Here is a 27,365-nt window from a genome sequence, read left to right as displayed (position 1 = left end):
TGATCTCACCATCTCCCGTTTCGAATGGATTGTGTCCTCCCACGTATTCTTCATCTTAGATATTTTAACTCTCAGCTTTGCTGCTTCAGAAAAGAAATTTCACCAGAGGGTGCTGTGCTCGAAGGCCGCGGAGTCGTAGTCCCTCGAGGCACGCCGCCTAGCATCAACGTCATCTGCAGTATAAAAGGCCTGAGCCGCGCCCTTTAGCTCAGTTCTGTTTTTCCGAGCACTGCTTGGTGTCACAAAATGGCATATCAGTTTTTCGACAATGTCCTCGTCATCGACTCCAACCACCCAAGACGGGTTTTAAAAAAATGTGTAAAGTGTGGAAGAAAAATGTCAATTACCGACCCCCATCGTAATTACCTTTTGGTGTCTGAGCCCTGACCATCGGGTCGAAGAACGTGGTTCCTGTCAGGCTATGTCCAATAAGGCTCTTAAGGAACGGAAAGGTAAGCTGGCGGTGGAATCTTGTAAGTCTTCGAAAAGACAGAGATTCGGGAGGGTCGAGCAGAAAGTCTCGACACGGGTCGAGGAGATAGAGGTCTAAAAGTCGCTTGAGGAAATCCTCCTCTTCTTCGTCCAAAAAATCGAAGAAGCAACGACATAGGTCTTCCTCGTCCTCTTCCTCCTCGTCTGACAGAAGGGTCATATCCTACCCTTCCAAGCAAGATTCCCCTGAAAAATGGGAGGCCTTTAGGGCTTCGATTCTAAAGAAATTTGAGAATGCGGCCCAGACCCCCTCGAAAAAGCCACGTGAAGATCATGCCCCTGCCCACTCCAAAAGTGAGAGAGGGAGATCAAAGACCAGGCACGCGAGATCCAACAAAAAGTCAAGGGTGTCATTGGGGGAAAGTTCTCCGACACCTCACGAAAAAAGAGTGAAACCATTGGTGCATAAATCGGGGGTGACGGCCGACAAAATGGTGTCCACGTCAAAGTCGAAGTTTGACTCGACGCAACCTTCGACCACAGCGTAGACCCCACCACCGAAGATGGCGTTGATAACTTCCGCAACAGTGTCGAGGCCTCCCTCTATGACGTTGAAGCCTCCTTCGATAACGTTGAAGCAAGCGTCTATTCCATCGACGCCTTTGATGCCTTTGTCAAGGCATTCCTTAATTCTGATGCCAAAGTAGACGCCTTTGTCTAAGCCTAGGTCAATGCCACCCCCTTCACTGCAGAAAATCTTCCATCCACAACCCAGGCAAGAATTTTTCAGATCTATGTCCTCGATTTATGAGTAACAGTCCTCTCAAGAGGATGTTACTTCAGCTGGAGTTAGATTTGTAACCAACGAGGTTCCTGAGGAGTTGATAGACCCAAACTCTAAGATGGCTGATTTTTATGATTGCCTTCAGACAGCCAGTGGCCTAGATACTTCCCCTGAAGTAGAGTTTGAGAGGCCAGACCCTGCAGATCAGGCAGACCCTGGGTATAGAAACCTAATGGGAAGAGTCTTTGATTTCATGGGATGGAAAACGGCTTCCCCAAGATTTGACCAGGATGATATGCAGACATTCTTAATGAGGGACCTCAAAGAGACCCTGTCCTCCCTTTCCATAAGGCACTACAAAAAAGGTTGATGGCAACTTGGGATACCCCAGCCTCTGGGCCTGCAGTAAATAAAATATTTGTGGGGATGTACAGGCCATCCTCATCAGATCCTGAGTATCTGTCAAAGCATCCCTCGCCAGTAAGTTTGGTGATACAAGCTGCAACCTACACTAGACAATCAGCTTACCCTTCGATACCACCTGATAGGGATGATAAAGTTGATGCTTGGGTCCGGAAAGTATTCTCTTTGGGCAGCATGGCCCTTAAATCTACGAACGTAACTTGTACTCTGGCAAGGTTTACATACACCCTGTAGGACTGTATGACATCAGCGGCTGAATACATCCCGGAGGACGAGGAACGGGATGGCTTCCTGGCTGTAGTAAGGGATGGAAAGGAGGCTATGGAGGAATGCCTCCAGTCAGGATTGGACACTGCTGATTGTGTAAGCAGGTCCATGGCATCTAGCACGGTCCTACGCAGATTTGCATGGCTGAGGAAATCCGGCTTTGCCCCTGACATGCAATGCAGATTACTCAATATGCCCTTTGACGGCTTGAGGCTGTTCGGCAGCAAGGCGGACGAGAGCTTGGAGAAGCTGTAGATCAAAGCGGCAGCTAAATCACTCCGCGGCGCTATAAGGCAGCCTGAGCAACACTCCTACGCAGGGTCATCTTCCTGGAGGAGCCGTCCTTTTCATTTCTACTCCTCTTTTGGAAGAGGAAAGGGACAGGCCAGTCAAAGAAGTCAACAGAGAAAACCCCCTCGTGGTGGAAGAGGGAAAGGTGCTAGATCAGCTACAGCAGTGGCTACTACCTCCTCAGCCACTGTTGCAGCCACTACAAAGCCACTCTGAGGTCTTAACCCGCAAGACCCTGGTGGGAGGCAGGATCACTCGGTATCTGAACGAATGGCAGGGAATTACATCAGATGCCTGGGCGCTAGAGATAGTGACCCATGGTTACTGCCTTCCTTTTCGACAAATACCTCAAGATTATCCACCGGGAGCCAATTCTGTCAAAATTCCAAAGACAAACAGAGTTCGAAAGGAAAAAAGAAGGAAATAATTGAAAGCATCCTTCGTCACTCCTTCAGATCAGTCAACCAGAATTTAGAATTCCACATCTTCATCTCAGTAAGGCATTAACAGCCTTTATCTCCAGATATCTCCCTAAGCATGCAGCCTAATCCTACTGTTATGGCTAAATATTGGTACAAGAAATATGACTTACCACTGACCCAACAGTATTGCTTACACCAACAACCATTGAATCGGCCATATGACCCCACATGCTAGAAGCAAATGCCTACTACACCATTCATCACAACCCCCCAGAAAAGATAGATGAGCCAAAACCTCAAATACAATGGCTGCACCATGAAGCCCTGGGAAACTAATGAAAGGAACCACGAATTACATTTGGTTTAAAAATCAAATGTGCCCTGAAATGGACACACGCTGTCTCTAGATGAAAGACAAAATAGACCTCACGGAAACTTGGCTTTCCGATGGCCAATCCCCGTTTATCCACAGGAGTATCACAGCCGGATAGAAGTTCATATTTGAAAATAACAACAATGGGAGAGGGGGGAGGGGGATAGCATTATGACCCACTTGCAGGATGAGAGTTGGGGGGAGAGGAGCAGGGAGAGGGAGTTCATCCCAGTCCATGCCCCCTCGTCCCACGAGTGTGCATTGTATGCGAGTGACAGTCACTGTCCCTTCCACAATGTGTGCAAGGATGAAACGAAGGGGCTCTTCAGCATCCTGAATAGTGCTGAAACTGCATAGACTGCCTCATAAGCCCAGGAGGGAAAAAATAAAGTCCTCCAAAGGTGGCACTGGGGCTGCTACGCTCTAGCATCTTCCTCCAAATGGCCACTGGCTCGCACTCACATGTTGCCTTTGCAACAGGCTCTCTGGCATATCCCCCTCTGTGGAACATCTAACACTTACCCCCCTCCCCTGTCCCTTCTCTTTCTCTGCACTTGCACGCTCCAAAAGTTCACAGGGCCTAGAAGGACAGCTTTTTGTTTTTTGCTCATCAGTGCTATCATATTGCATTGTCATGCTGTTCGCTTCACTTTGCCCTGTGGGCGCTTTGAAACACATTTTCTTGATGTATAAGCACCTTTACAAATGCCCAATAAAAAATAAAATAAATTAGAGGGGTCCCCGCAGACCTTCAGGACCAGGATTTAGAGAGATATGTCAGCAGCCTCTATCGCCAAAACTTGGGAGCTACACCGCAGGAGCAGGTGGAGCTGGACAGGACACACAGGGTCCATCTAGCTGACCCATCTTGTCTGGGACATCCTCACAAAAGTCCACTTTTACAGGCTGAAAGAGAAGATATTGGTGTGGGCCAGATATCGGCATGAGATACTGTTTCGTGGGACTCCCATAACTCCATATCAAGATTTAGCGACAGCTACCTTGCTGAATCCTAAAGCTCTCACAGATTGGCTTTGGTGGAAGATGATTCGGTATCTGAGGCCGAATTGGTCAGTGGGGACCAGCAGCGTGACTGGAAAACCTCACTTCAAGATTGCACCCAGGGCAGCCTTGCCCAGGCACCGGGCAAGGGCTACAGAAAAGGGTAGCTTGCTTCCTGGTTAGCTCCCAGTCCCTGGTTGCCTCTGCTTGTCTATGGATGCCTGACAGTTACCTACAGAGACAACTACACGTAGGGTGGCACGGGCGGTGAGCACAGCCATCATTGTGCACAGGTAAAACATTGCCACTTTTCTGTGAAAGGAAGTCCAGGTTCAGGAGGGTCAGGTTTTGAGACCCTGACCACCTACCTGAACTCCCCCTCTCCCCTACCCCCAGGGAGCTACCCACCAGTACTACACATCACAAGAGGCATTGGGGCAAACATGAATACAAGTACAGCTCGAGCCTGGCTGAGCGAAGCGTACAAAAGGAACAATGAGAGTAGAATAATGGTCGGAGTTGTCTGGCTGGGTTCCCGTAAAAGTCCTCGCCCACTCGAAAGTTTCTGACCCAACAAATAGTGGAAGGCCAATCGTCTCGAGCGCGACAGAGGTATGTCAAGGCGTAAGAGCCACTGAGAAAGGTTTGAGCCTGACGGAGGGGAACCTTATGTGATAATAGAACTGTGTGAAGCCTGACTGGGGGCTTAAGGAAAAGCCTGACTGGGGGCTTAAGGAAAAGCCTGACTGGGGGCTTAAGGAAAAGCCTGACTGGGGGTTTAAGGGAAAGCCTGACTGGGGGCTTAAGGGAAAGCCTGACGGGGGCTGAGACCCCGACTTGGGTAAAGGATGAACCTAAGGAGTCTAGAATGACTTTCTTTTTTTAACTGTGTTAAAATATTAAAATGGCAATGTGAACCCGACGGAGGGATGCCGGGAGAAAGCTAAGGGAAGTGAATCCCACATTGTGAGAAAACTAAATAAACAATGTTATTTTGGCAAATGTGAACCCATCTGAAGGATGCTTGCGAATTAGGGTGTAGAGTAAAACACCTGTGAACATTGTGACGACAAACGTGAACCCGACTGAGGGATGTCCACAGTGAGTTGTTGGTCTGAGCCTGACTGAGGGGAGACTAATGTTAAGAGAAGGATCAGAGCTCGCCTGTGGGGGATCCAAGTGTGAAGAGTAATCGCCTGACATGAAGATTAGTAGAAGGAACTTTTGTTTTGTTGTTTATGGCGCATTGGACCTGTAAAGCAATAGACTTTGCATGAAAGAGGCTTGGGTACAGAAGGCTCTGTCATTGAGAAAAGGAACTGTAACCTCGTGCCGGAGAAACCTAGGAGTGTGCTGTGTTCAAGAGACCCGCCTTGTCCCTTGCTAGAAACGTGGAGAAGGGAGACCCCAGCCTCAACATCCTGACTTATCATTTTGTGAACACTTCTTTCTTTTCTTGTGAACATTAACCTGCACTACTTTATAGGATAGCGGTAAGTATTGCAATTGTTTTTTTTAGTACAGGGCCTTTTTATTTGACTAGGCTTCACTAGGACTGTATTATGATTGGATGGTCGTAGCTTGCTCCCATCTTAGATTTAGGTTTAGATTAGGTGTTTATCTCACCCATATTAGTTTAATAAATACCCTTGAACTGTGATCACGTGTGTCTGTTTTGCTTTGATACCATGCCCTACTCCACTATGTAGAAACAAACCGATTACTTGACCAGTCGCAAGTCGGTTTCAGACCCAGGAGAGGAACAGAATCACCATTCCTATCAATATGGGACGACTTAAAAATAAACGCTGACATAAATAACCAATCTGCCCTCATAGCACTGGACATATCAGGAGTGTTTGACACAATCAGACACACAATGCTAGTCAGAAGACTAGAGGAATATGCTTAAAAGGCTTAATAATGGCTAAACTCTTTCCTCACAAACCGAACTGAAAGAAGCTACCTACCACCCTACACCTCAAGCACCGAAAACATCCCCTGCACAGTGACTCAAGGTTCCAGCCTCTCCCCTCTCCTTTTCAGCCTTGACATGTCCTCTTTGATGAAAACCCTTCGGAACCACAGACGGACCGCCTACAACTACGCAGACGACACACTCCCAATCGCCAGTAGCCACAGCTAAAGATGCATGCAACACCCTCAACAAATGCCTCACAGACATATACCAATTAAACCCGGCCAAAACAGAAATAATGATTTCAACCCCAGGATCACCAAAACCAACACACAACTGAACTGGCCATCTGGCATGGGAACCCAACCAGAGACATCAAATGTGGTGAAGAACCTGGAAATGCTAATGCACAACAGACTCTCATTGGAACCACAGTCAACACTATTAAAAAGAATTGCTTCTACCTCCTGAGATTAATTGGAAGGATCTTACCCTATCTGTCCTTCTCACACCCAACCCTTGCAATCATCTCCCTAGTTTTATCAAGAATAGACTATGCAAACAGTGTTTACCTTGGAATGCCAGAATGCCTCACCATAAAACTACAGCGCATCCAAAAGACTGCAGCAAGGATACTCCTGAAGTAAACAGAAGAGACCATATCACACCAGCATTAAGTAGCCTGCACTGTTTCCCAATAAAAAAACAAATTAAGTTCAAATCCCTCTGCTTTGCCCACAAATAAATCGTTACACAGACAAGGAGCCGAAATCCTCCAGACCAAAATAAACCGCTACCAACCAGGTAGAGAATTAAGATTCAGGGATGACCTCCAAATCAAAATGAAACTATATGAAAAATGGAAATTCGGAGGAACTGCATTCTCAAGCCTAATCACTAATTTATGGAACACAATGCCAAAAGAAATCTGGACAATAGACGACCATCTCACCTTCAGAAAACGACAGAAAACTTGGCTGTTCATCGCCCAAAGACTAGCTCATAATAACATTCCCAACGACACCAACAGTGACCAAAACAAAAAAAACCAACTACTAACCTCCTGTTTCCAATTCCTCCCCAGCATACCTCTAACTTACACCACACAGTCCTCTGTATCAGCCTAGTCTCCACAGAAACACACCAACATGCATGCACCACGAAATTAACTACTGCAAACAAACACTCAAATCTCTGGATGCTGCCCATCTGGACTCAATAGCCCCAGTGCCTCCCAAACATACCTATAAACCTAACTTGCACTAGATGCTAGTTCCTCCTGGTTCTACAAGCACCAACAGAAAAGCACAATTTCTATCCTACTCCCTCTGCTCTCACCAACCTATCCAGCCCTTTCTCTTACAGAACTACCAGAGTGCCTGGAAACCATGCAAATGGTAATAGTGCGTGGTAGAAAATAACATAACACAGACGGGGCTTCCCGACTGCGCTCTATTGTACCAATTTGAATTGACCCTGGGTGATCACTACGATGTATGAGGTGGAGCTGCTCCTCTCTCCATACTCCTTGGGGTCATCCTCAAATTCCGAGCCCAGCCACTGATCGACCATGAGAGCTGGAGCCAGAGTGGGTCCCTGGACCAAAGTGGGGAAAGGCCATAAGAAGAAGAGAATCCTGAATACCCAAGATGACCCCATCTGATTGTTTTTCCCAATTCGAAAGGAAACTCTGACGATCTCCCACATGGCCAGGGGACGGCAGCCGCTACCTGATCAGGACCCTATGGGTCGTTGTATGAGGGAGGATCATATGGGAGAAGAAGACTATTGGAAGGAAGTGTTGACTCCACTGGAACAGACACAGTATTCTACCTCCCCTTCTGAAACTATAGTTTCTAACATACTGATGGCATACTACCAATCTGAACAAACTACCATTATGCATAACACACATTTAACATCTCATATTTCTGAGGATTTTGCTTTAAACAAAGATTCAAAACAATACAGCCTTAAGAAGTTTAAAACTCCTATGGACTTCCAGTCTTATGAAGTCTCAAGTACTGAGATGAGGAAGATGGAGTTAATGAGGAATGATGGACAAATCATGCTAAACGTGCCTACTAGTTATCTTGATACTAATGAAACCTGATGAATATCTTCCATTAGAGAGTGGAGAAGGAAGCTGCAGAGCGTGCGAAGCGACACAGACAGCAGACGTGAGAAGGTGAACCGCACTGGGAGAGGCAGATGCTAGCGAGGACCCGCTTCGTGGCATACTTACCCAGAGAGACGTGAGACTTGGAAAGGTGTCGCTCAACCATCTGGATTAAATGGGTTTCATGGCCCGGCATTGCATGCATGTTAACATTAGGAAAACCTTCAATCGTGTTTATACTTGGGATAGTGGCCATAATACTATATTGACCACTGCTGCCCATAACTATGAAAGCCCCTTATTCCCTTGAAAAGTTGCTGATGTTAAAAAATACAATGCGCGGCATGTTATCCTTGCGATCTCTAAATAAAATACGTTTTAATTTTATTGGTGTAGAGAAGCCGACAATGAATATAGATACTACTACAGTCCCTTTGTTATCTTTTGCTCTCATTAATGCCTGGTCTGCAATTAAAAACGCAGTCACCATTAGTGATCTTATCCGCACTAATGAGCTGGATATATTATTTATCACTGAATCTTGGTTTACCTCCACCTCCACATCTATTTTTCATTGGTTAGTCCCTGATGCCTTTCAGATCAAGTGGCATAATAGAGACACAGAAAGGTGGAGTGGCCATTCTGCCTAAAACCACTCTAGAGCTACATAACCCTCACTCCTTGGACTGGCACTCTTCATCCCATATCCTGGCTTGTACATGTCATCTACCTACTAATAACTCATGTCAGTTTATCTTGTTTTATAGACCTCCTGGGGCGGCTGGTCCTTTTTTGAATGCCTTGGACGCCCATCTAGGTTCAGAGGCGCTGTGTCACTCAAAATTGATTATTCTGAGAGCCCTGAATATAGGGTGTAATGAACCTGGAGAAATAGACTGCGAACATCTGACCGACATATTGATATCTCATGACCTCTGCATATTGTCTAACCAACCAACATATATAAGTGGTCATTGCCTGGATGCTATATTATCCAGAGGTGTATGTTTAAATCACTTGGGAAATATGCTAATCAGCTGGTCCGATCCCTTTGTTGTCTGTTTCACCATGGCTATTGATTACGTCTTACATAAAAAGAACATGAACGTCAGCCTAGAATCTCATTCCCGAAAAAAAAGACCTGGATCATATTTCCAGTAATGAACTATTAAAGGATTTAACCGGTACACATCCAGAGATGTAATGTGTGGATTTGTACGTCAAAGTGATGACTAAGATACAATCTAATTGTGATGCCATTGCTCCCTGCAAAATAGTTAGGAAATCTCCTAAAAAGAATAATCAGTTAATGAAGAATAATGATAATTTGAAAATTCTTAAATAAAAATGCTGGAAAACGGAAAACAATGGTTTAAGACTAGGAACACCACTGACCGTGATGAAGCTAAGTCTGCCTTGACGTCATATAGGGATGAGATTATTAAAGCCAAATCCTTATGTCTTCAAGGACAGATTAATTTGGCTGACAACAGACTTCAAGCTGTGTTCAAAGTAATCAGGACTTTTTCCAATTCGTGTACAAATTCCAGTTTACAGCCATCCCAAAAAATGGCCAACGATTTGAATGCCTTTTTTCATGCCAAAATAGAGCTGATTAGGAAGACCATAGACACTCAATTGCGAGCTGGTAACTGAACGCAAGTGTCAAGACAGTATTCCCAGATAACCAACTACCTGTACCTAAATTTGATTTTTCGTCAGTCAGCCTTGAAACTGTGACAGGTCAAAGCAGGTCCCTATCTATCTGACTCCTTGCCTGTGGAGTACCCCAGGGCTCATCACTCTCACCACTTTTGTTTAATGTGTACATCGCCCACTGCTGAATATATTCATCCCTTTTGGCTAGTGCTATCATCCCTATGCAGATGACACACAGATTTATGTGAGATTAAAGCAACCAGTGCAGGCATTACAACAAGTCCTAAATTGTGCTGAATAAATCCAAAACCGGATGAGGGGAAAACAAGCTCCAGCGTCTACTTTCATCTTAAACTTCTAAAACCCCTACTACCTTTATTGGCTGACAAAGATTGACCCATGGTAGTGGGAACCTTAATTAATGCTTGACTGTATTACTGCATTGCTGTGTTGATGGGCATTCCAAAGTATCAGCTTCAAAGGTTACGGGTTGCCCAGAACACGGCAGTACGAATGATGTTTGGATTAACCAGGAAAACACTTATTTCGAGGGGATTGGGTCCTCCGACTTATTCCATATTTATGACGGTAATCACCACAGCTGTGCTGCTTTGGAAAATCTTTCTGCGTCGATGACGTTGATACGCTGTCCTCGAGGGCCTCCGTTGAGCCGACGTCACTGGATGTTATAAGTAGGACGCACGACGCCCATAGCCTCAGTTCCGTTTTTTACGCGAACGTGTTCGCTTCGGAGATCTCGGCGCGCCTCGTTTCTTCTGAGTTATGTACTTTCGGTTTTTCGAACCTGTTCGTTGTGAAAATGTTCATGATGTCTTCGTCTTCTTCACCCCGCGGTTGGGTTTTAAGAAGTGTCGGGACTGCGGGTCCAAGATGACGTTGACGGATTTGCACAACGCCTGCCTCTGGTGCCTCGGTGAGGACCACGACACGGATGACTGTGTAGACTTCCAGTCACTTACATCGAAGGCCTTGCAGGAGTGTAAGAAGAAGCTACCTGTAGGTAAGGTGGCCTGGAAGTCGAGATCCAATGCGCTTTCGACTGATGATTTGAGGGGCAACTCTGCGCATCGTCGGGGTAAGTCCGGGGGGTCTCGGTCCAGGAGTAGGTCCCTCCATTCCTCTGCCTCTTCGAAGCACTCGCAGAAGCGCCGGCATCGGTCGCCTTCCCCGTCCGAGGACTCCGCCCGTCGGCAGGTAGCTTGTCACAAAAAGCATTCCACTCCTGCGGAATGGGATTCATTTCGGCAGGAGGTGTTGGAGATTTTTCAGTCACAGGGCTCCGGTCCGTCCATGCCGTCGAAAGACGCCGATCGTGACCGTGCGACCTCGCGATCACCGAGCACCTTCGAGGTCCCGGCCGGACAAGGATGGTCGCTGTAGGCATGCCCGTTCCAGGTGCAGGTCCTCGACGCCCTCGAGACCGTCGGAGCCTGTGATGTCTTCGAAGAAGACATCGACGCCTTCGGCGCCAAGGTCATCGAGGGACTCTCTCGAGGCTCTGCCTTCGAGGAAGCCGTCGACGCCTTCGGCGCCCAGGCTGTCGAAGGACACACTCGGGGCTCTGCTCTCGAGGACTGTGTCAAAGCCGTCGACGCCCTCGACGCCCTCAACGCTTTTCGAGGCTGCTTTGTCAGAGGTACCCTGTGGCACGGTGGAACCCCCTAGAAAGGCTCTGGCCAAGGCTAATAATGTCTTTGTCCCTTTTTCTGTGCCCTCATTCCAGCCTCTGGATTATATTTCTGAGGTGGATGAAGGGTCTGAGGAAGGTATGGTTCCTGAGGAGGTACTACGAGATTTCGTCTGGGCATAGCCAGATTGAAGAGCTGCGGCAGTTGTTGCATGACGCAAGTGGTCTGGACACCTCTCCGGAGATGGAGTTCTGTAGGCCTGAGCCTGGCGCTCAAACCAAGTCCTCGTACCGGCGCCTTATGTCGAGGGTCACGGAATACTTGGGGTGGTCTGCGCCACCAGTGGATTTTCTGTAGGGTGACCTGACTGATATCCTCGACCAAGGTCCACCAACTGACCCGGTACTGCCATTCCATATGGCCTTGCAGAGGAGGGTGGCAGCAGTTTGGACTGCTCCGGAGAGTCTCCCGGCAGTGAGCAAGTCTTTACCGCGAAAATACCACCGAGCCAGTAGCGACCCCTGCTACTTGACCACGCACCCCACTCCGGAGAGTTTGGTGTGCAGGCGGCTACGGCCCCAGCAAAGCAGGCGTCTTACCCTACCATCCCTCCTGATAGGGACAACAAGCGTTTTGATGGCTGGGCGAAGAAAGTATTTTCTTCAGGGGGTATGGCTTTACAGGCAGCCAACTCCGTGTGTCACTTGTCACGTTTCACGCACACTCTGTGGAACAGTATTTTGTTAGCGGCTGAACATATTCCCGAAGGGGAGGAACGGGATGGTTTTCTTGCTATTGTGCAGGATGGCAAGCATGCCATGTGAGTCCGTTCAGTCGGGTCTGGACATGGCAGATTGTGTCAACCGGTCCATGGCGGTGAGCACCGTAATTCCCAGGTTTGCGTGGTTGCGGAAGTCGGGGTTTGCTCCGGATGTGCAAGCCCGGCTCCTCAACATGCCCTTTGATGGTGAACATCTTTTTGGCAGCAAGGCTGACGAGAGCCTTGAGAGGTTGCAGACCTCCAAAGCTGCAGCAAAGTCATTGAGCACTGCAGTTCGCCAACCTCCGCCTTTTCGTCCTAGGGGACAGCAATGGAGGGGTGCCCCCTTTCGATATTACTCATCCTTTGGTAAATCGAGAGGAGCTGCTAGTCAAAGGTGCCACCGTAGGAGTACCAGAGGTGGAAAACAGGGTACTCGAGGTTCCAAAGCCGCTCGGGCAGTTGCCTCTTTGCCCTAACGCACTGCCGCAGCCGCTTCAGCTCAGTCATGGGGCCATGTCCCATGGTTCGCCGGTTGGGGGAAGGCTGGCGCAGCATCTTGTAGAGTGGCGTGCCATTACTTCAGATGTGTGGGTTCTGGAGATCATAGCCCACTGCTACGGTCTTCCTTTCTGGCAGAGGCCTCACCACAACCCACCAGTGAATTTCTCTTTGAAGAGTCCGGATCCGCTCCTTGCGCAGGAAATCCTATGCCTGCTGGAGAAAGGCACCATAGAACTGGTGCCTGCAGCGGAGAGGAACAAGGGATGGTATTCCCCTTATTTTTTGATTTCGAAGAAAGACGGGGGATTGAGACCCATCATAGACTTGAGCGGTTTGAACAAGCTCCTCAGGAAGGAAAAGTTCAAGATGGTTACTCTTTCTCAAGTCCTCCAGGCCCTTCAACTCCAGGACTGGTTGATGTCTCTCGACCTCAAGGACGCTTACTTTCATGTGCCGATCTATCCCAAGCACAAGAAGTACCTGAGGTTCGCGGTTGGCGACTCGCCCTTTCAGTTTTGGGTCCTGCCTTTCGGATTGACCTCCGCCCGAGGGTTTTCACCAAGCTCATGGTGGTGGTGGCAGAGTATCTCAGCAAAGGGGGGATTCACATCTACCACTACCTGGACGATTGGTTGATCAGGGCGCGCTCTCCCGAGCAAGTCTTGGATCATCTGTCCGTCACCTGCCACTCCCTTCACAAGCTGGGCTTCTCCCTCAACTTAAAGAGGTCCTACTTGACGCCAATTTAGCAGCTGCAATACATCGGAGCAGTGCTCGACACGTCCCTGGGATAGTGTTTCCCTCCCCAGGTGAGGGCTCATCACATTCTGCAGATGGTGCACAAGTTTCATCATGCCCAGAGTCTCCCAGCGTTCGAGTTCTTGAGGTTGCTCGGCCTCATGGCATTCTGCATTCTTCTGGTGCCAGAGGCCAGGTTCCGAATGAGATCTCTGCAATGGGCCCTCAAGATGCAGTGGTCACAGTCCTCCGGGAAGATGTAAGACCCCGTTCAGGTGCCGTCCTCGGTCGCCCAGGACCTCCTGTGGTGGGCCGTCGAAGGCAATCTGATGAGGGGGGCTCCATTTTGACTGCCCTGGCCAGAGGTGACAATGGTGACGGACTCGTCCCTCACGGGATGGGGAGCTCATGCCAACGAGTTGACAGTCAGCGGTCGTTGGTCTCTGTCGGAGTCCATACTCCATATCAATGTGTAGGAGCTGAGGCCCGTCAGGCTTGCCCTGAAGGCTTTTCTGCCAACTGTGCAAGGGAAGAATGTCCTGATTCTGACGGACAACACAGTGACCATGCACTACCTCAACAAAAAGGTGGGGGGGCAGGGTCACTTCCTCTGTGCAGGGAGGCGATGCAGCTCTGGTTCTGGGCCATCCAGCAGGAAATTTCGATCTCAGCAGTGCATCTGGCCGGAGACGAAAACAAGACGGCGGACGCTCTGAGCTGGCAGAGCACGATCTCTCACGAGTGGGAGCTGGCTCCGGAGATTCTCCTGGAGATCTTCGCCATTTGGGGGACCCCACAAGTGGATCTCTTCGCCTCCAGTGTCAACCGGAAGTGCGAAAATTTCTGCTTGCGGGAATTTCCTCCAAGAGGAGCCTTAGGGGACGTGTTCGTTGTGAAGTGGTCCTTCTCACTGCTGTACGCATTTCCTCCAGTCCCCGTCATCCCGCAAGTTCTGCAGAGGTTACGGAGGTTCGGTTCCCGGATGATCCTCAATGCTCCGACATGGGCCCGGAGAACGTGGTATCCGGACCTTCTCGACTTGTCCACCTGCCCTCCACGTCATCTTCCCTACCGAGACGAGCTGCTCTCACGGGAGGGGGGTCATGTTCTCCATCCAGAGGTCAGATCCCTCAACCTTCACTCTTGACTTCTGAAAGGTTGAGGTACAAGGATTGGGATCTCCCTGAAGACATGATGGAGGTGTCGCTTTCGGCCAGACGGCCTGCAACCAAGTCCCTGTACCGTTGCCGTTGGAGAAAGTTCTGCGACTGGTGCAGGGTTAAGAATGTGGATCCTTTTTCATGTGACATTCCTTTGGTTCTGTCTTTTTTACTTTTGTTAGCCCACAAGGGCCTGCAAGTGGGTACCGTTAAAGGTTACCTGGCGGCGCTGTTCATATTTAAGCGCTCGTCTGAGGAGTGTTCTTATTTCAAGATCCCTTTAATTTCTCCGTTTCTCAAAGGGCTCACTAATGTGTTTCTGCCGTCACCTTTCCAGATGCCCGTTTGGGATTTGAACCTTGTTCTAAAATTCCTAATGGGTGCTACTTTTGAGCCTTTACATTCTTGTCCTTTGAGACTGCTAACCCTTAAAACTGTATTTTTAGTTGCGGTCACTTCCGCTCGCAGAGTGAGTGCATTGCAGGCACTTTCTGTTAAGACACCCTTCACGGTGTTTCATAAGGACAGGGTTGTCCTTAGAGTTCGTCCTTCCTTTCTTCCGAAGGTTGTCTTGGAATTTCATTTAAGCCAGAAGGTTATTCTTCCGGCATTTTATCCTCCTCCGCATCCTGGTAAGGAAGAGGAGAGGATCCATAGGTTGTATCCTAGGAGGGCTTTAAGTTTCTACATTTCACGCATGTCCCGGGTCAGAGTGGACGATCAGCTCTTTATAGGTTACGCTGGAAGGCGTTTGGGACAAGCTGTTACTAAGCAGACTTTGTCTAGATGGATTATCTTGGGAATTTCTGAATGTTACCACTTGGCAAGTAAGGACCCTCTGGTAGGCTTACGGGCCCATTCTACTAGGGGTATGGCTGCCTCTGCTGCCCTGCAGAGGGGTGTTCCCTTTCGTAACATCTGTGAAGCAGCCACATGGGCTGCGGTCCATACTTTTGTAAGACACTACTCCCTTTTTGTAAGACACGTTTCCGCAAGGCTTTCTGTGGTCATACTGGCAGAGGATTGGTGCCACACGTTCTGGGAAAAAACTATAACTGAGGCTAAGGGCGTCATGTGTCCTACTTATAACATCCGGTGATGTCGGCTCGATGGAGGCCCTCGAGGACAGCGTATCGACGTCATCGACGCAGACGCCCAAAGATTTTCCAAAGCAGCACAGCTGTGGTGATTGTCATAGATATGGAATACGTCGTCTGACCATCCCATCGAAAGAACGTTACCAGGTAAGAAAGTAACTTGTTCTTCTCACTTTCGAATAAACCTTCACTGGCTTTCGGTAACGGAGAGAATACTGTTTAAGACCTTGTGTATGATCTTCAAATGTGTTCATGATTTGGCTCTGGGTTATTTATCCTCCAAGATCACTGTCCGTCATTCAAACCATACCTTGCGCTCTACTGGCCAAGGTTTTTTAAACGTTCCCTTCTCCAGAACTTCAACTTGGGGAGACAGCCGTTTTGCCATTGCCAGCCCCCGTGCTTGGAATGCCCTCCCACTGAAATTGCGGGAAATTAGCTCACTGAAAATATTCCAGAAACAACTAAAAGCCTACCTCTTCACATACATCTTTTTTATTACTATTTCATATACTTAAACTCTATGCAGCGAGCTATGTTCTCTTTCATCTGCGCCCTGGTGCAGTTTCTGCTGGGTTCCCTAGTTCTCTTGGGATATGCGCGTTATAAGTATACAAATCAAATCAAATAAAAATAAATGTTGTGGGAAACTTGGGTCTGAAAGCAGGAATCATAGCCCTGGATGTCCATAAAGCTTTCGACCGACTAGACTAGACACATTTGAAAACATTGCTCCAGTTGGTGGGTTTTAGCCTGAGATCTCAGCAACCCTACTAGCTTATTACTCTGCACCCACCACTCATATTTTGCTCATTGGTCAAGTTAAGGATCCAGAGGCACGAGACAGGGATGCCCCTTGTCCCCTCTCCTCTTTGCCCTCTCGATGGAACTTTTTGCTGCCCCCATTCTCAGCAACCGTGACAGAGGTATCCTAGTCCAACTAGAGGAATATAAAATCTCCCATACTTAGACGACGTCTTGGTCACATGGACGGAGACTAGATGTTCGGCAGTAACTCTGATGGCAGAGCTCAATAGTTTTGGTCAACTTGCCGGTTTCAAAGTTAATTACTACGAATCCCAAGGCATGGCAATAGTGCTCTTGCCAGCAGAACTGGATGAGCTGGCAGGGTTCTGGCCAATAATGTGGAAACGGGACTACATTGGTTATCTGGGGGTCAGCAACCCCAGTAACATTAAAGCACTATATGAGACTAACTTCCCCTCTCTGTTCAAGGAAGTGTTTCAGACCTAAAAAGATCTGACGAGCAAACAATTTCATGGCTGGAACGGGTTGTCTTCCCAACCCAGATCCCAATGCATAAACTACACTCATTTCAGGTGAAAATTCGGGCATTTATCTGGCAACATTGGAAGCCCAGAATAGCGAAAAGTGTTTTGCTAAGCAAGGAAAACCTGACAGGCCTAGGGGTCTCGGACGTGTACAGAGATTACCTAGCTTCAAAACTCTCCTACGCCTTCTCATGGGGACAACCTGGGTGTTCTCCAATATGGTCACAAATAGGGCAGACCACAACCCAAATCTCACTTCAGCAGCTTCTGTTCACAAACTCAGCCCAGGAACTGGTCGGACCCACTCTCCTAGCTTCCTTAGCCACACACGCACCTACTGGAATATAGCGATGAAGAGATGGGGTACCCCTCGGCTTAGGCCCGCTATCGCCCATTGTTGACAATCCCAGATTCACCTTTGGCATGCAGATATGTGTGTTCGCTTTTATTTTTGGTCTAATGGTGGACTCAGGAAGCTTAGACAACTCTTTAAGGAGGGATCCTGTGATGAATCTGATGGACTCATCCCTGTTTTCCCGCTGGTGTCCTCCCATGTGGCCAGGGGACGGCAGCTGCTACCTGATCCTGAATCTGGGGGTGGCTGTATGAGGACCGATCACATGGGAGAAGATAGCCTCTGAGGAGATGTCATGGCTTCATTGGATGAGACGCGGTATCCCTCAATCTTCCATGAGAAAACCCCCCGTGTTACCCAATACCTTAATGGCCTATTGCCATGCGTCTGTTCCCCCCCCTATCAGGAAAAAAAAAACCTTTTCCCAACAACCATTAGGCCAAACTCCCATCCATAACCTAAAGGGTAGAAGCTTCAAGAAAACACTTTGTTCCATCTTTCCTTCATGTAGAACAGATCCTCCATGTGTAATCATTTAGAAAGATTCTCCAAATAATATGCATCAGGAACCATCAATGGACTTCGATTCCCACAACCACCTAAGTACTGAGACGAGGAAGATGAAGGAATTGATGCAGAACAGCAGGAACATCAAACTCATTGGGCGTGCTAGTTGTTTGGTGAAAGCACCTGTGCGCGGGACCTTTAGAATGGGTAAACAAACTATTAGCGGGAGCTCAGAAGACGTGGCATCTCCATTAAAGGCGTGCAGAAGTTTGAGGCACGAGCCTGTGCTGGCAGAGCAAAGGAACTCGCCAGCAGATAAGGAAAGTCACGTGGTGCAAGCAAGGCGGGCCATGGAGACGCCAGGAACCGCTAGAGGATTCCTGTGTGTCCGGCAGCTGGGAGAAGCAGCATTGTCCTTACCGGCAGCTGAAAGGAAGTAGATGTGCAGGAGTGGAGCCGCGAGAGAAGCCAGAGATGTCCGAGCCGCCTAGAGTGGGGAACAAGCGGCAAAGGTATGCCACGTAGGGACGAACAAGACCGAAGATGCTACATAGAGCCTGTGAGTCTGCCCGTGTTAGGTGGGGACCCGAGGGCATTTCGGCGACCGCGCCAAAGACAATTTGAACATTATGAACTTATGGAAAGTGAAACAATAAGAAGATTGTTTGCGAATCGAAAGGGCAGAATGCCAACTCGAACCCCACCAGCAAATGAGTGCATGAAGTGCAGATGTGGGAAACATTTAAAAGAACAGTGAAACAAGTAGATATACCAAGCTGAGAAAGGTATATGCTGCTTGGATATAAAGATGAACTCTAATAATTGAGAAGTCCTGGCAGAGATGTATACCAGGCACTTGGAAGTGCATGAAGAGTCCTGGCAGGGGAGTATACCAGGCAAATTGCAAACCTACAAGGAGTGTTAAGCAAAGACAGTGTTTGTTAAAAGAAGGATTTTTTTTTAAAGTAGGAACTTTTGTTAGAGAAGGACTTAGAAGGCTGAACACGTTTTTTTCCTAACAGAATGCTTGTGGGCCAGGAAATACACAAATAACTGTTAGACCAAGAGGCATTTGTGATACCAGTGAAAAATCCAGGAGAAGGCAATCACCATCTAGAACTAAGATCTTTCCCATCGTGCAGAACATTAACATTGGAGCTATTTTATTTTTAATTGAAGAACACTTTTTGCAACTACCAGGTTGAAAACATTTCCCTTCTCACTTTATTATTTTGTTAGTAGTGTGAGGGTCAGGATAGAATGTTTTGGACACAAGGATGGATTTTGATTTCTGACCTCCTTACAAAGACATATCCATGGTTTTGGGGGAATCTTCTCTTACAACAAGGTCAGAGAGGCATTTTCCCAATCCATTTAAGTTAATAAGTCTTAAACCAAAAACATGACAACTTTGTGTCCGGCTTTCATTTATTACACCTTGCAATCCCCACTCACTTTCAAAGAATGTAAAAAGATGTTCTTATTGTAAGAAAAAGATACTTACAAACGTGTCACTAGGCTAGTCACCCCACAATCAAACAGAGGCATTAGATAACTCAATGTTCTGGAGCTCACATACTTAGTGGGACTAACTAAGGGTAGAATCTTAGTACTCTAAAATCTGCTAGATCGCCATGAACCCCAGGAACGCTTGCCATACGTGCTTAGATGGGAGCAGGACTTGCAAAGCCAAATTGGCAAGGATCCTGGTGTTGTATTTGGGAACACAATCACAAAGTAGCCAAATGCCCAACAGACAAGGAATGCCAATGAAAACTGTTATAGGTGGTATTTCTCCCCCGACAAACACACCATATGACCCACTCATGTTCTGAAAACTGCTGGAGGGCATGCCCAAAAAGAGGCATCTACTGCCATATGTGGTGGCTATGCCCCAATGCCCAAACATTCTGGAAAGTAGTTATTTTGCATATCAACTCCCATGCTGAATGTGACACTACCCATGGACTCACTCGCAATCCTTCTGGGGGACAGGGGAGATGGGATATATCCACTCACGGGCAATAAATTAAACCTGATCACCCACCTCCTGCTTACATCAAAGATCTCCCTAGCCCATAGTTGAAGGCCTGATAATAGTGATGTGGTGGGGGAAGCTTTGGGATATCTTGGCCTTGGACAAAATTATTAATTATGTACAGCATAAATACAAAATAAACCTGTACAAATACTTGGTGTTGTTGTAAAGACTCGGAGGTGTAACACAGAGCCAATGTAAAGATGTACATTGCCTTTGTATGTTCCTCTGTGTTCATGCATGTTTAATAAATATCCTCTCTCCTTTACAGTGGGTTCTTCAGGGCAGGCCGCCTTCCTCTCGTGCACATTATGAAACTCTTTGTTGCGTCACACACACCATGTCGTGTTTATATTTAATTTGGGGATTTTAGCATTTTATCTTTTTCTGTGCGTGCATATCTAACATGTATCAACTTTAAACAAAATGTAACACTAAAGTAACATTTTACATTCACATTTAACTACACTGGATACATATGAAATTGCAACATCGCGCCCAGTTCGCCGTACCCCCCAGTAATAAATATGATGGACCAACATGAACCCTTCTTTATCGTTGGGACCTTTACTAACTACCCCAACAGTCTTACAACATAAATAAAGTTGTTTAAAAAAGAGAATGTTCTGTGTCTCCCCACTGTCTTCTATGGAGTACAGCATGTAAAGTGTGTTAGCTGTTTTTTCAACTTCTGAGGGATAATGCTTCAAGCAGGGACAAAAATGTGTACTCGCCACACGCCATTGGCAAATGACAATTGACTCTTGGTGAGTAAGAAATTGTGCTCTGTGCATGTGGAGTAGTGACGGGTCAAGTGACTTTTTATAACTAGCTAGTAGATTACAACTTGAAATATTTACTGCTGCCTTAAAGTACTGAATGGTTTCAATAGTAGTTCCCCTTCAGAATTCACTTTAAAACCATGGCTTTTTGCCAATGTAGATGTAACGCTGTGCTTCAAAATGCATCCATTGACCTTGTTGGGAAAATAACTTTGTTGAATTGGAGCAGTATCCCTAACTCGCTGTGAAGAGCTGCTGCTTTAAGTGTGATGCTTGCTTGGAAATATTCTATAACATCTGATCTCCTGTTTGATAATGCACTGGCTACCCTCTAAATAAAATATATCATATCATATCAGTGACTTGGGTAACATGATGCTGGAGTAAGGTCTGTTTGGTTATGACTCTCATCTCTGCCGTCAGGGTTCTGCTTCATGTAAGCATTTCTGTAAAATTATGGAGCATTACGATCGTCATTGCATTCCTCTCTGCCTGAAGCATGTTCCATGACGCTGTATGTCCTTTTACATGATAAGCTAAAGATTAATTATAGGTCTGCCATGTTGTGTTATAGTGATGAGGAGGAGGCGCTGTACCAGAAGGTTTCGTCTGATCAGTGGATGGTGGAGTGCCTGGTGGATCTTCTGTCACTTTGCAAAGAGAGTGGCTTAGCTGGAGACTTCTTTCTTTGTTGTTTGAAGGTAAATGTTTGACACCAGTTACCAAATCCCTCTTGAATTGTGGGAATGCCTGATAATGCCTCTACAATTTTCTTAAAAACCGGTAAAGTTCTGGTCTTGCAGTGAAGCTGTGCTTTCTACTGAAATTTCTAAATGCAAAAGCCCTCTGTCTGCTGTGGTCCAGATTGCTTATTTGAAAAATGCTTCAAAAGATCAATTTTGCTTTTAGTGCTCCCACTTGACCCTGTGAATGCTGCAATATTCTAAAAATGATACTCTTTTGGAGATGTGCACAGCTGCAACTTGGCATTCTGTTAACACTTTTACAAATCTTTGCGTGATATCGGATGGCAGTGCTGATGTAAGAATTTACAATGCCTTCCCGGTCTATTCTTTCCATTGCTTCTAATATTGACATCCAAACTGGTGAGACCTTATCTGGAGACTACAAAGGAAATCGCTGTATTCACTTGTAATGCGAGATGATGGAGACCTTGTCTCCCTTAGTCACTACGAGAGTTCTTCTTGATGCTTGGCATCAATCAGTGTGACTGATGCTGGTCCATGGGCAGGGTGCATGATGTTGTGCGTTTCCCTTTATTATTTCCTGCGCACATTGTAAAAAGTTGGAAGTTTCACTTGGCATCAGTAAGCCTTTATGAAAACACTGATAGTTCATGTTTCAGGAAAGTTGCCTTCTTTTCAGTTTAACACAAAAATGTTGTCAAATGTAAGCCATTGCACATCAAAATCCGGACTCTGTTTAACTGTATAGAGCTAATAAAAGTTCCAAAATGCTTATGGCTGATAAGATGAGATGTGGGTGCTTCAAGAAAATCACTGCTTAATCACTTCAGTGCTATTTTGAATTTAATGATTTGGTTTAGTACTCATGAAGTCACAGTAAATTTATGAACTTAATGCTACTATGTCCTGACCGTCTTCCTCCAAACTCATGAGTTCCTGTACGCGGGGACATGGATGGAGCAATTATTTTCTAGCAAAAAATAGTAATCTGATTTGCTGTTAGAACCACACTGTCTAGAACATAGGGCCACAACCCTCCAGGTGCCACTGCCTGCCACGCTCCATCAGTCATTTTTTCCATGCAGGTAGGTCGGAGTCCCCAGCTTCAGGTGCAGTTTGTGGGCTCAGTGGTTGCCTTCTTTTCTTGATCTATTTTCTCTCATGTGCCCAGATAGTGCAGTGGCTATGTCCCCCTGTTTATGCAGAGTGATATGGGGTTTTCTTCATCTATGACCTGCAAAAGGCACATCCTAACCACATACCCGCAATCATTGTGTTTGGAGTGTTTATGGGCAGAGCACCAGTTGAACTGCTCCCTCTGCTAATATGCTGTTTTGGTCAGGGACTTGGGGCTTAGTCTTTGGCACTGGGAAGACTTTTCTTCACATCCTCCACCCCAACACTTGCAGGACCTTGGCAGGATTCAACAGAAGCAGGTGAGTGCACCTGTTTTACAGCACCCCAACCTATGGGCTCTTTGGCGGGGGTTTCCAAGACGGTAAGAGGTTTACATGGTGCTTTGAGTTAATCCCTGACTCGGGGCTAAGATCCAGAGCAATCCCGACGACCCTCCCAAGTCCGAGCACACCCCAGAGGTTCTTTGTACTGGCGCTAATACTAGACTTAGTCCTGCGGCTGCCCATAAAGGGGCTACATTTAGGCAAAAGCTTGAGGATGCTTCAAAAAAGGTGAAAAAGGAGGCTAAATCCCCAGTAGGGTCTCAAAGAAATCAGGCCTTAATGGCACTTGCCGAGGATGCTATGACTCACTTGCTTCTGTGAGCTGCATTATCAGCGTCAGGTTCAGTGGAACACATGACCAAGAACATGGCATATAGCATGCCAAAGAACTGTGAAGTGGGGCCTTTTTTCTCAAGTTCTCCTGTGACCAGAGAACTTCAGGCATCATAGAGTATGGCTTTTTCCAGGGGGTCATATTCCTTTGCTTATTTTTTGCCCTGACTGTGCAGTGATCTGTGCCTTCATGTGTGTCACTCGCACCTGCGCTCTCCTTGCCAACCACCACCACTTCGTCATTTGTATACAGTGATTCCTGACTGACTGAGATTAGGGTTCTGTCTTGGTACCCAGCATTGATGGTTTTGAGGGAATCAGCCACTTCTGGCCCCTCAGTCAGTGGACAGGGTTCTTTCCTTTTTCAAGCCACTCCTGCAGCCCCTGGTTATGCTTAACCAAAGTTATAAGGACAACTTGAAAACTATTAGAAGACTGTCACTGCGCCCAGGAAAAAATATATATATGTTCAACCAGATGATATGAAATGTTCAGGTAATAACAATCATGATCCGATGCTGTAAGTAATTGAATCCACACATCAAATTGTGAGAAATGTCTTCATTATATTTCTCACAATTTGATGTGTGGATTCAATTACTTACAGCATCGGATCATGATTGTTATTATCTGAACATTTCATATTATCTGGTTGAACATATACATATTTTTTCCTGGGCGCAGTGACAGTCTTCTAATAGTTTTCAAGTTGTGTTTATGTACTGTGAACCATTGAGTGGAGGGTTCACCCTTAGAAAGACTCCTGCAGCCGGAAGCATTTCTATGTATTCCAATCATTCAACACATTCAAAGGCTAGTGAATAACGCACAATTCTAAGTATCTTTCACACTCGAATCATTTTATGCAAAGTTATAAGGAAGCTGTTGCCTACGCCACGGGCGCCCATATGTTGGCAGTTGGTGTTCAAGCCACTTTTCAGCTGAATTCAGTCTCCACACAATCCGAAGCCAGCTGAGTCCCATTGGGAACATATCTGTTGCCTTGGTTTGTACCCCTGTTAACACAGCCCTGCCACTGCTTCTATCTAGAGCCCCACTGGTGCATTCTGCTTCACTTTACGCTCCCTTCTCCAGTTGATACTCAAGGTGGGGGAGGCTCCTGAGGATACCGATGAGGAGGTGCTGCGATCTGCTCAGGCATTTCATGAGTCATCGGTATCCTGGCATTTTTGGAGATCCCAGTTCCAAGCGCCCCTCCTGTGGAGCCAGAGATCCTGTCAGCAGCACTGACCTCCAGGAGTACTGAGAGGTCGGGGAGGCCTGTCCACAAGGATTTTTTGGCGGAAGAACAGAAACTATTGCAAAAACCTCATTCTTTATCAGTGGGTAGTCTATGGATTAATGTCTGCTACCGCTTCCTACTTAGACTGCTTGTATTTTCTCTTATGCCCTGCCTTTCTCCTCAGTTGTGGTGGCGGCCACCTTGCATTCCAAGTCGACCTCTGGTTCCTCCTCTGTGCTGAATGAAGAGAATAAGCTCTTGCACATAGTTGATGAGATTTCTCAAAATGTGTCCCTTCCACTCTTGATGTGGCAGTCCTCCAGCAGCAAATCAGTGGCTCTCAATGGAGCTTGCAGAATACGAGCAATTCCTGCTAGAAGACAATAGGGACTTCTTTGTTGGAGAGGGTTCAGGTGGCTTGCAGAGGCTTACTGTGTAGTCCAAGATCTGCTTTAATGGCAGCTGAACATCTGGATTCCTTACCGAGGGGCATGCTAATAGGCGTTCATACCCTGTGTCAGGCCTACATGCAAGCCACGAAGTTCAACACCGACTTATAGGACAGAATTCTCTATCCCGATTCCTTGACTGACGAGGAACTATTAAAGAAATAGACAATCAAACAGCTAAATTACTGGCTGTGTTGTCCAAACCTCCTAAAAATCCCTTGCCTTCATAAACCTTCTGAGAACCAGTTGAGTTCCTTCGGAGGACTTAAAGGCTTTTTAAGAGCGAAGTGCGAGACAGGCAGAGCGATCTTCCTGTTTGCACCTCAAGAAATAGGCACGATCGACCCTGAGGGGGTTCTTCCAATGCCCTTCAGCGAACGGGAGCGAGGAAGTTGGAACAAAGCGTGCTTGTTCACACCCACCTTTCTCCTGTGGAGAGGTTAGAGGACAGTGTAGACGGGTCCATGGATCCTGTCAGTGATCTGGTTGGGTTTTCGTCTGCGCCTCGTTAGCTGTCCTCCCTGCCACCTTCCTCCTTTTCCGTTTCATTCTCTTGCCCTCTCTGAAAATGTACAGTAGTTTTAGCCCTCCAGCCAATGGCAGAGGTTGCTTCTTGTGAGAGGGGCCAAGACTTTTTTGCTCTTTGGTTGAGTGAACCCTTTAGGCCACGATTAGAAATGAGGACTGGTTTCCGCGATATTCATTTTGTTTTCGCTTATTAGGATTTTTTTTTCGAAATACAGAAATCATTGGAGGAGGCGATAAACTGATTCTGTAAGCCTGGGTTTACAGTCATCCCTTAGTTGTGTGGTCATAAAAATATTTTGTGTGTGTTTATTTTAGTGTGAAAATATAATTAAATGGATCACAAAAAAATGTCTGTACTAGCGCGTTGCATGTTTTCAGCTTCTGCAAAAGACTTACTTATCCTTGTGTCGGATCTAGCTAGGTGTAGTCTGGCCATTCCATTTATCATACACAGTATCCCGTTGTTTTACTGACAGGAGTTACTTAAGGGGTTAAAAGGAGTGGGATGGGGGTTGGGGTATGGGTACTAATATAGGGAAAGGAGAGGTTCAGGGGGACCCCCCAAATTAAAAAACTAACATTAGAGGGTTTTTTCAAAATAATTACTTCGAAATATATTACTTTGAAGTAGGAAGTAATTCCTATCAGTAAAACAACATGGAACTGTCGTAGACACACCTCAGTCATTAATTGCTTACAGGAATTCATAGTCCTTTTTCTGTAACCAATGCTCATGTTAAACATCACTTTGAAGGACTTGCTTGCAGACTCTTTTTTCACCAGTTCGGGCCCACATCTCTCTTGGGATCTCAGCAGGGTTCTCTCAGCTTTTGGCCACAAGCGCTTAGATCACCGGGCCTCCTTCAACATTGTCACTTTCATGGAAATATCTGTCTTTGGTGCCTGTTATTTTAGTTTACATAGTTGGTGAGCTTCAGGTTCTGTTGCCTTTAGAGCCCTTTACCGTTTTCCTCAGACAGTGGTCCTTTGGACTCATACTTCATTCCAAAAGGTGGTCTCAAGCTTCCATATAAAACAAGAGATTGTGTTGTCTACCATACAACCAAATCCCTCTTTAGAGGAGGAGTATAAACTTCGTAACTTGAATGTTTGCAGAGTGCTCAGGCTCTATATGTAGAAGATTCAGTCCTTTTGCATGTAAGAGTTCTCTTTTGAGGGACCTTCCAATGCCAACTAGCTTCTAAAGCAACCATGGTCAGATGGATTGTCTTCTGCATTTCTGAGAGCTGTTGGTGGCAGAATATGCCTTCCAATAAAAGGCTTCCTGCTTATTCAGTCAGAGCAAAGGGCGATCCAGGTGCTGCTCCTATTTATTGAGCGTGGACCTAGCTTCAGGAAGCAAAGGAGCACTTTACAATCATAGGGGCGTGGACACAGTGCGAGAAGCAGAGAAAAAAAAGGGAGTGTGGAGCTAACAAATTGGCAGCAAGGGATCTACAAGCAACCAGGGAAGGAAACATCGAGGAGCCGATCGCAGAGTCTCGGGTAGGGTAGGGAGTGGAGGGTCTGAAACCTAGGTGCTGGAGAGGAGCCATTCCTTGAAGAGAAAGGCTTTGTGCTCTTTCCTGAACTTTAAAAGCAATAAGTGAAGTCTGATGTTGATAGGGAAGAAGTTCCAGAGTCTTCGGGCATAGACAGAGACAGCCTGTCTTCTGGTTCTTTCTTTCCAGCACAAGCGGACTTCAAGTCTGCACATGTCCTTACTTCTGCAGACCTGCAGAGCTGAGTTTCTCAGTGAGGTAGCTTGGGATTTGAGGGCAAAAGCCTTATAGATGATGCAACATGATATGAAGATGATACGGCTTGCAGCGATAAGGGTCAGAGTGATGTGCTTGAATTTGCGGAGTCCTTTGAGTCGTGTTGCTGCATGCAGGACACATCTCAGGTGTGCCAGGTTAATTGCCGACAGGCCTTCCAAAAGGGCATTGCCACCATCCAGGGGGAGAGGACCCAAGGCTTGGACAGTGGATCTGAAGTTATCTGGGATGAAGTGCTTGATTTTCTGCAGGAGAGATAGTTGGTACCAAGCCGTTTGTCTTCCTTGCCATCTGC

At 46.7% G+C, this 27,365-nt stretch overlaps 1 protein-coding gene across 2 annotated transcripts in view; it reads left to right on the top strand.

Moving 5' to 3' along the window:
- TANGO6 (transport and golgi organization 6 homolog) overlaps positions 1 to 27,365 on the top strand; it is a 1,470,654-nt gene that overhangs the window by 504,143 nt on the left and 939,146 nt on the right. For both annotated transcript variants that reach the window (XM_069635546.1, XM_069635547.1), the window contains one exon: positions 21,147 to 21,273. In XM_069635546.1, coding sequence (XP_069491647.1) covers positions 21,147 to 21,273 — 127 coding nt within the window. The remainder of the gene's footprint in view (positions 1 to 21,146; positions 21,274 to 27,365) is intronic.

Source organism: Ambystoma mexicanum, chromosome 1q, assembly GCF_040938575.1.
Source record: "Ambystoma mexicanum isolate Mex_15411 chromosome 1q, UKY_AmexF1_1, whole genome shotgun sequence".
Taxonomy (NCBI): Eukaryota; Metazoa; Chordata; class Amphibia; order Caudata; family Ambystomatidae; genus Ambystoma; species Ambystoma mexicanum.
Note: the sequence above shows the minus strand (reverse complement) of the source record. Positions and strands in the feature narration are given on the sequence as shown.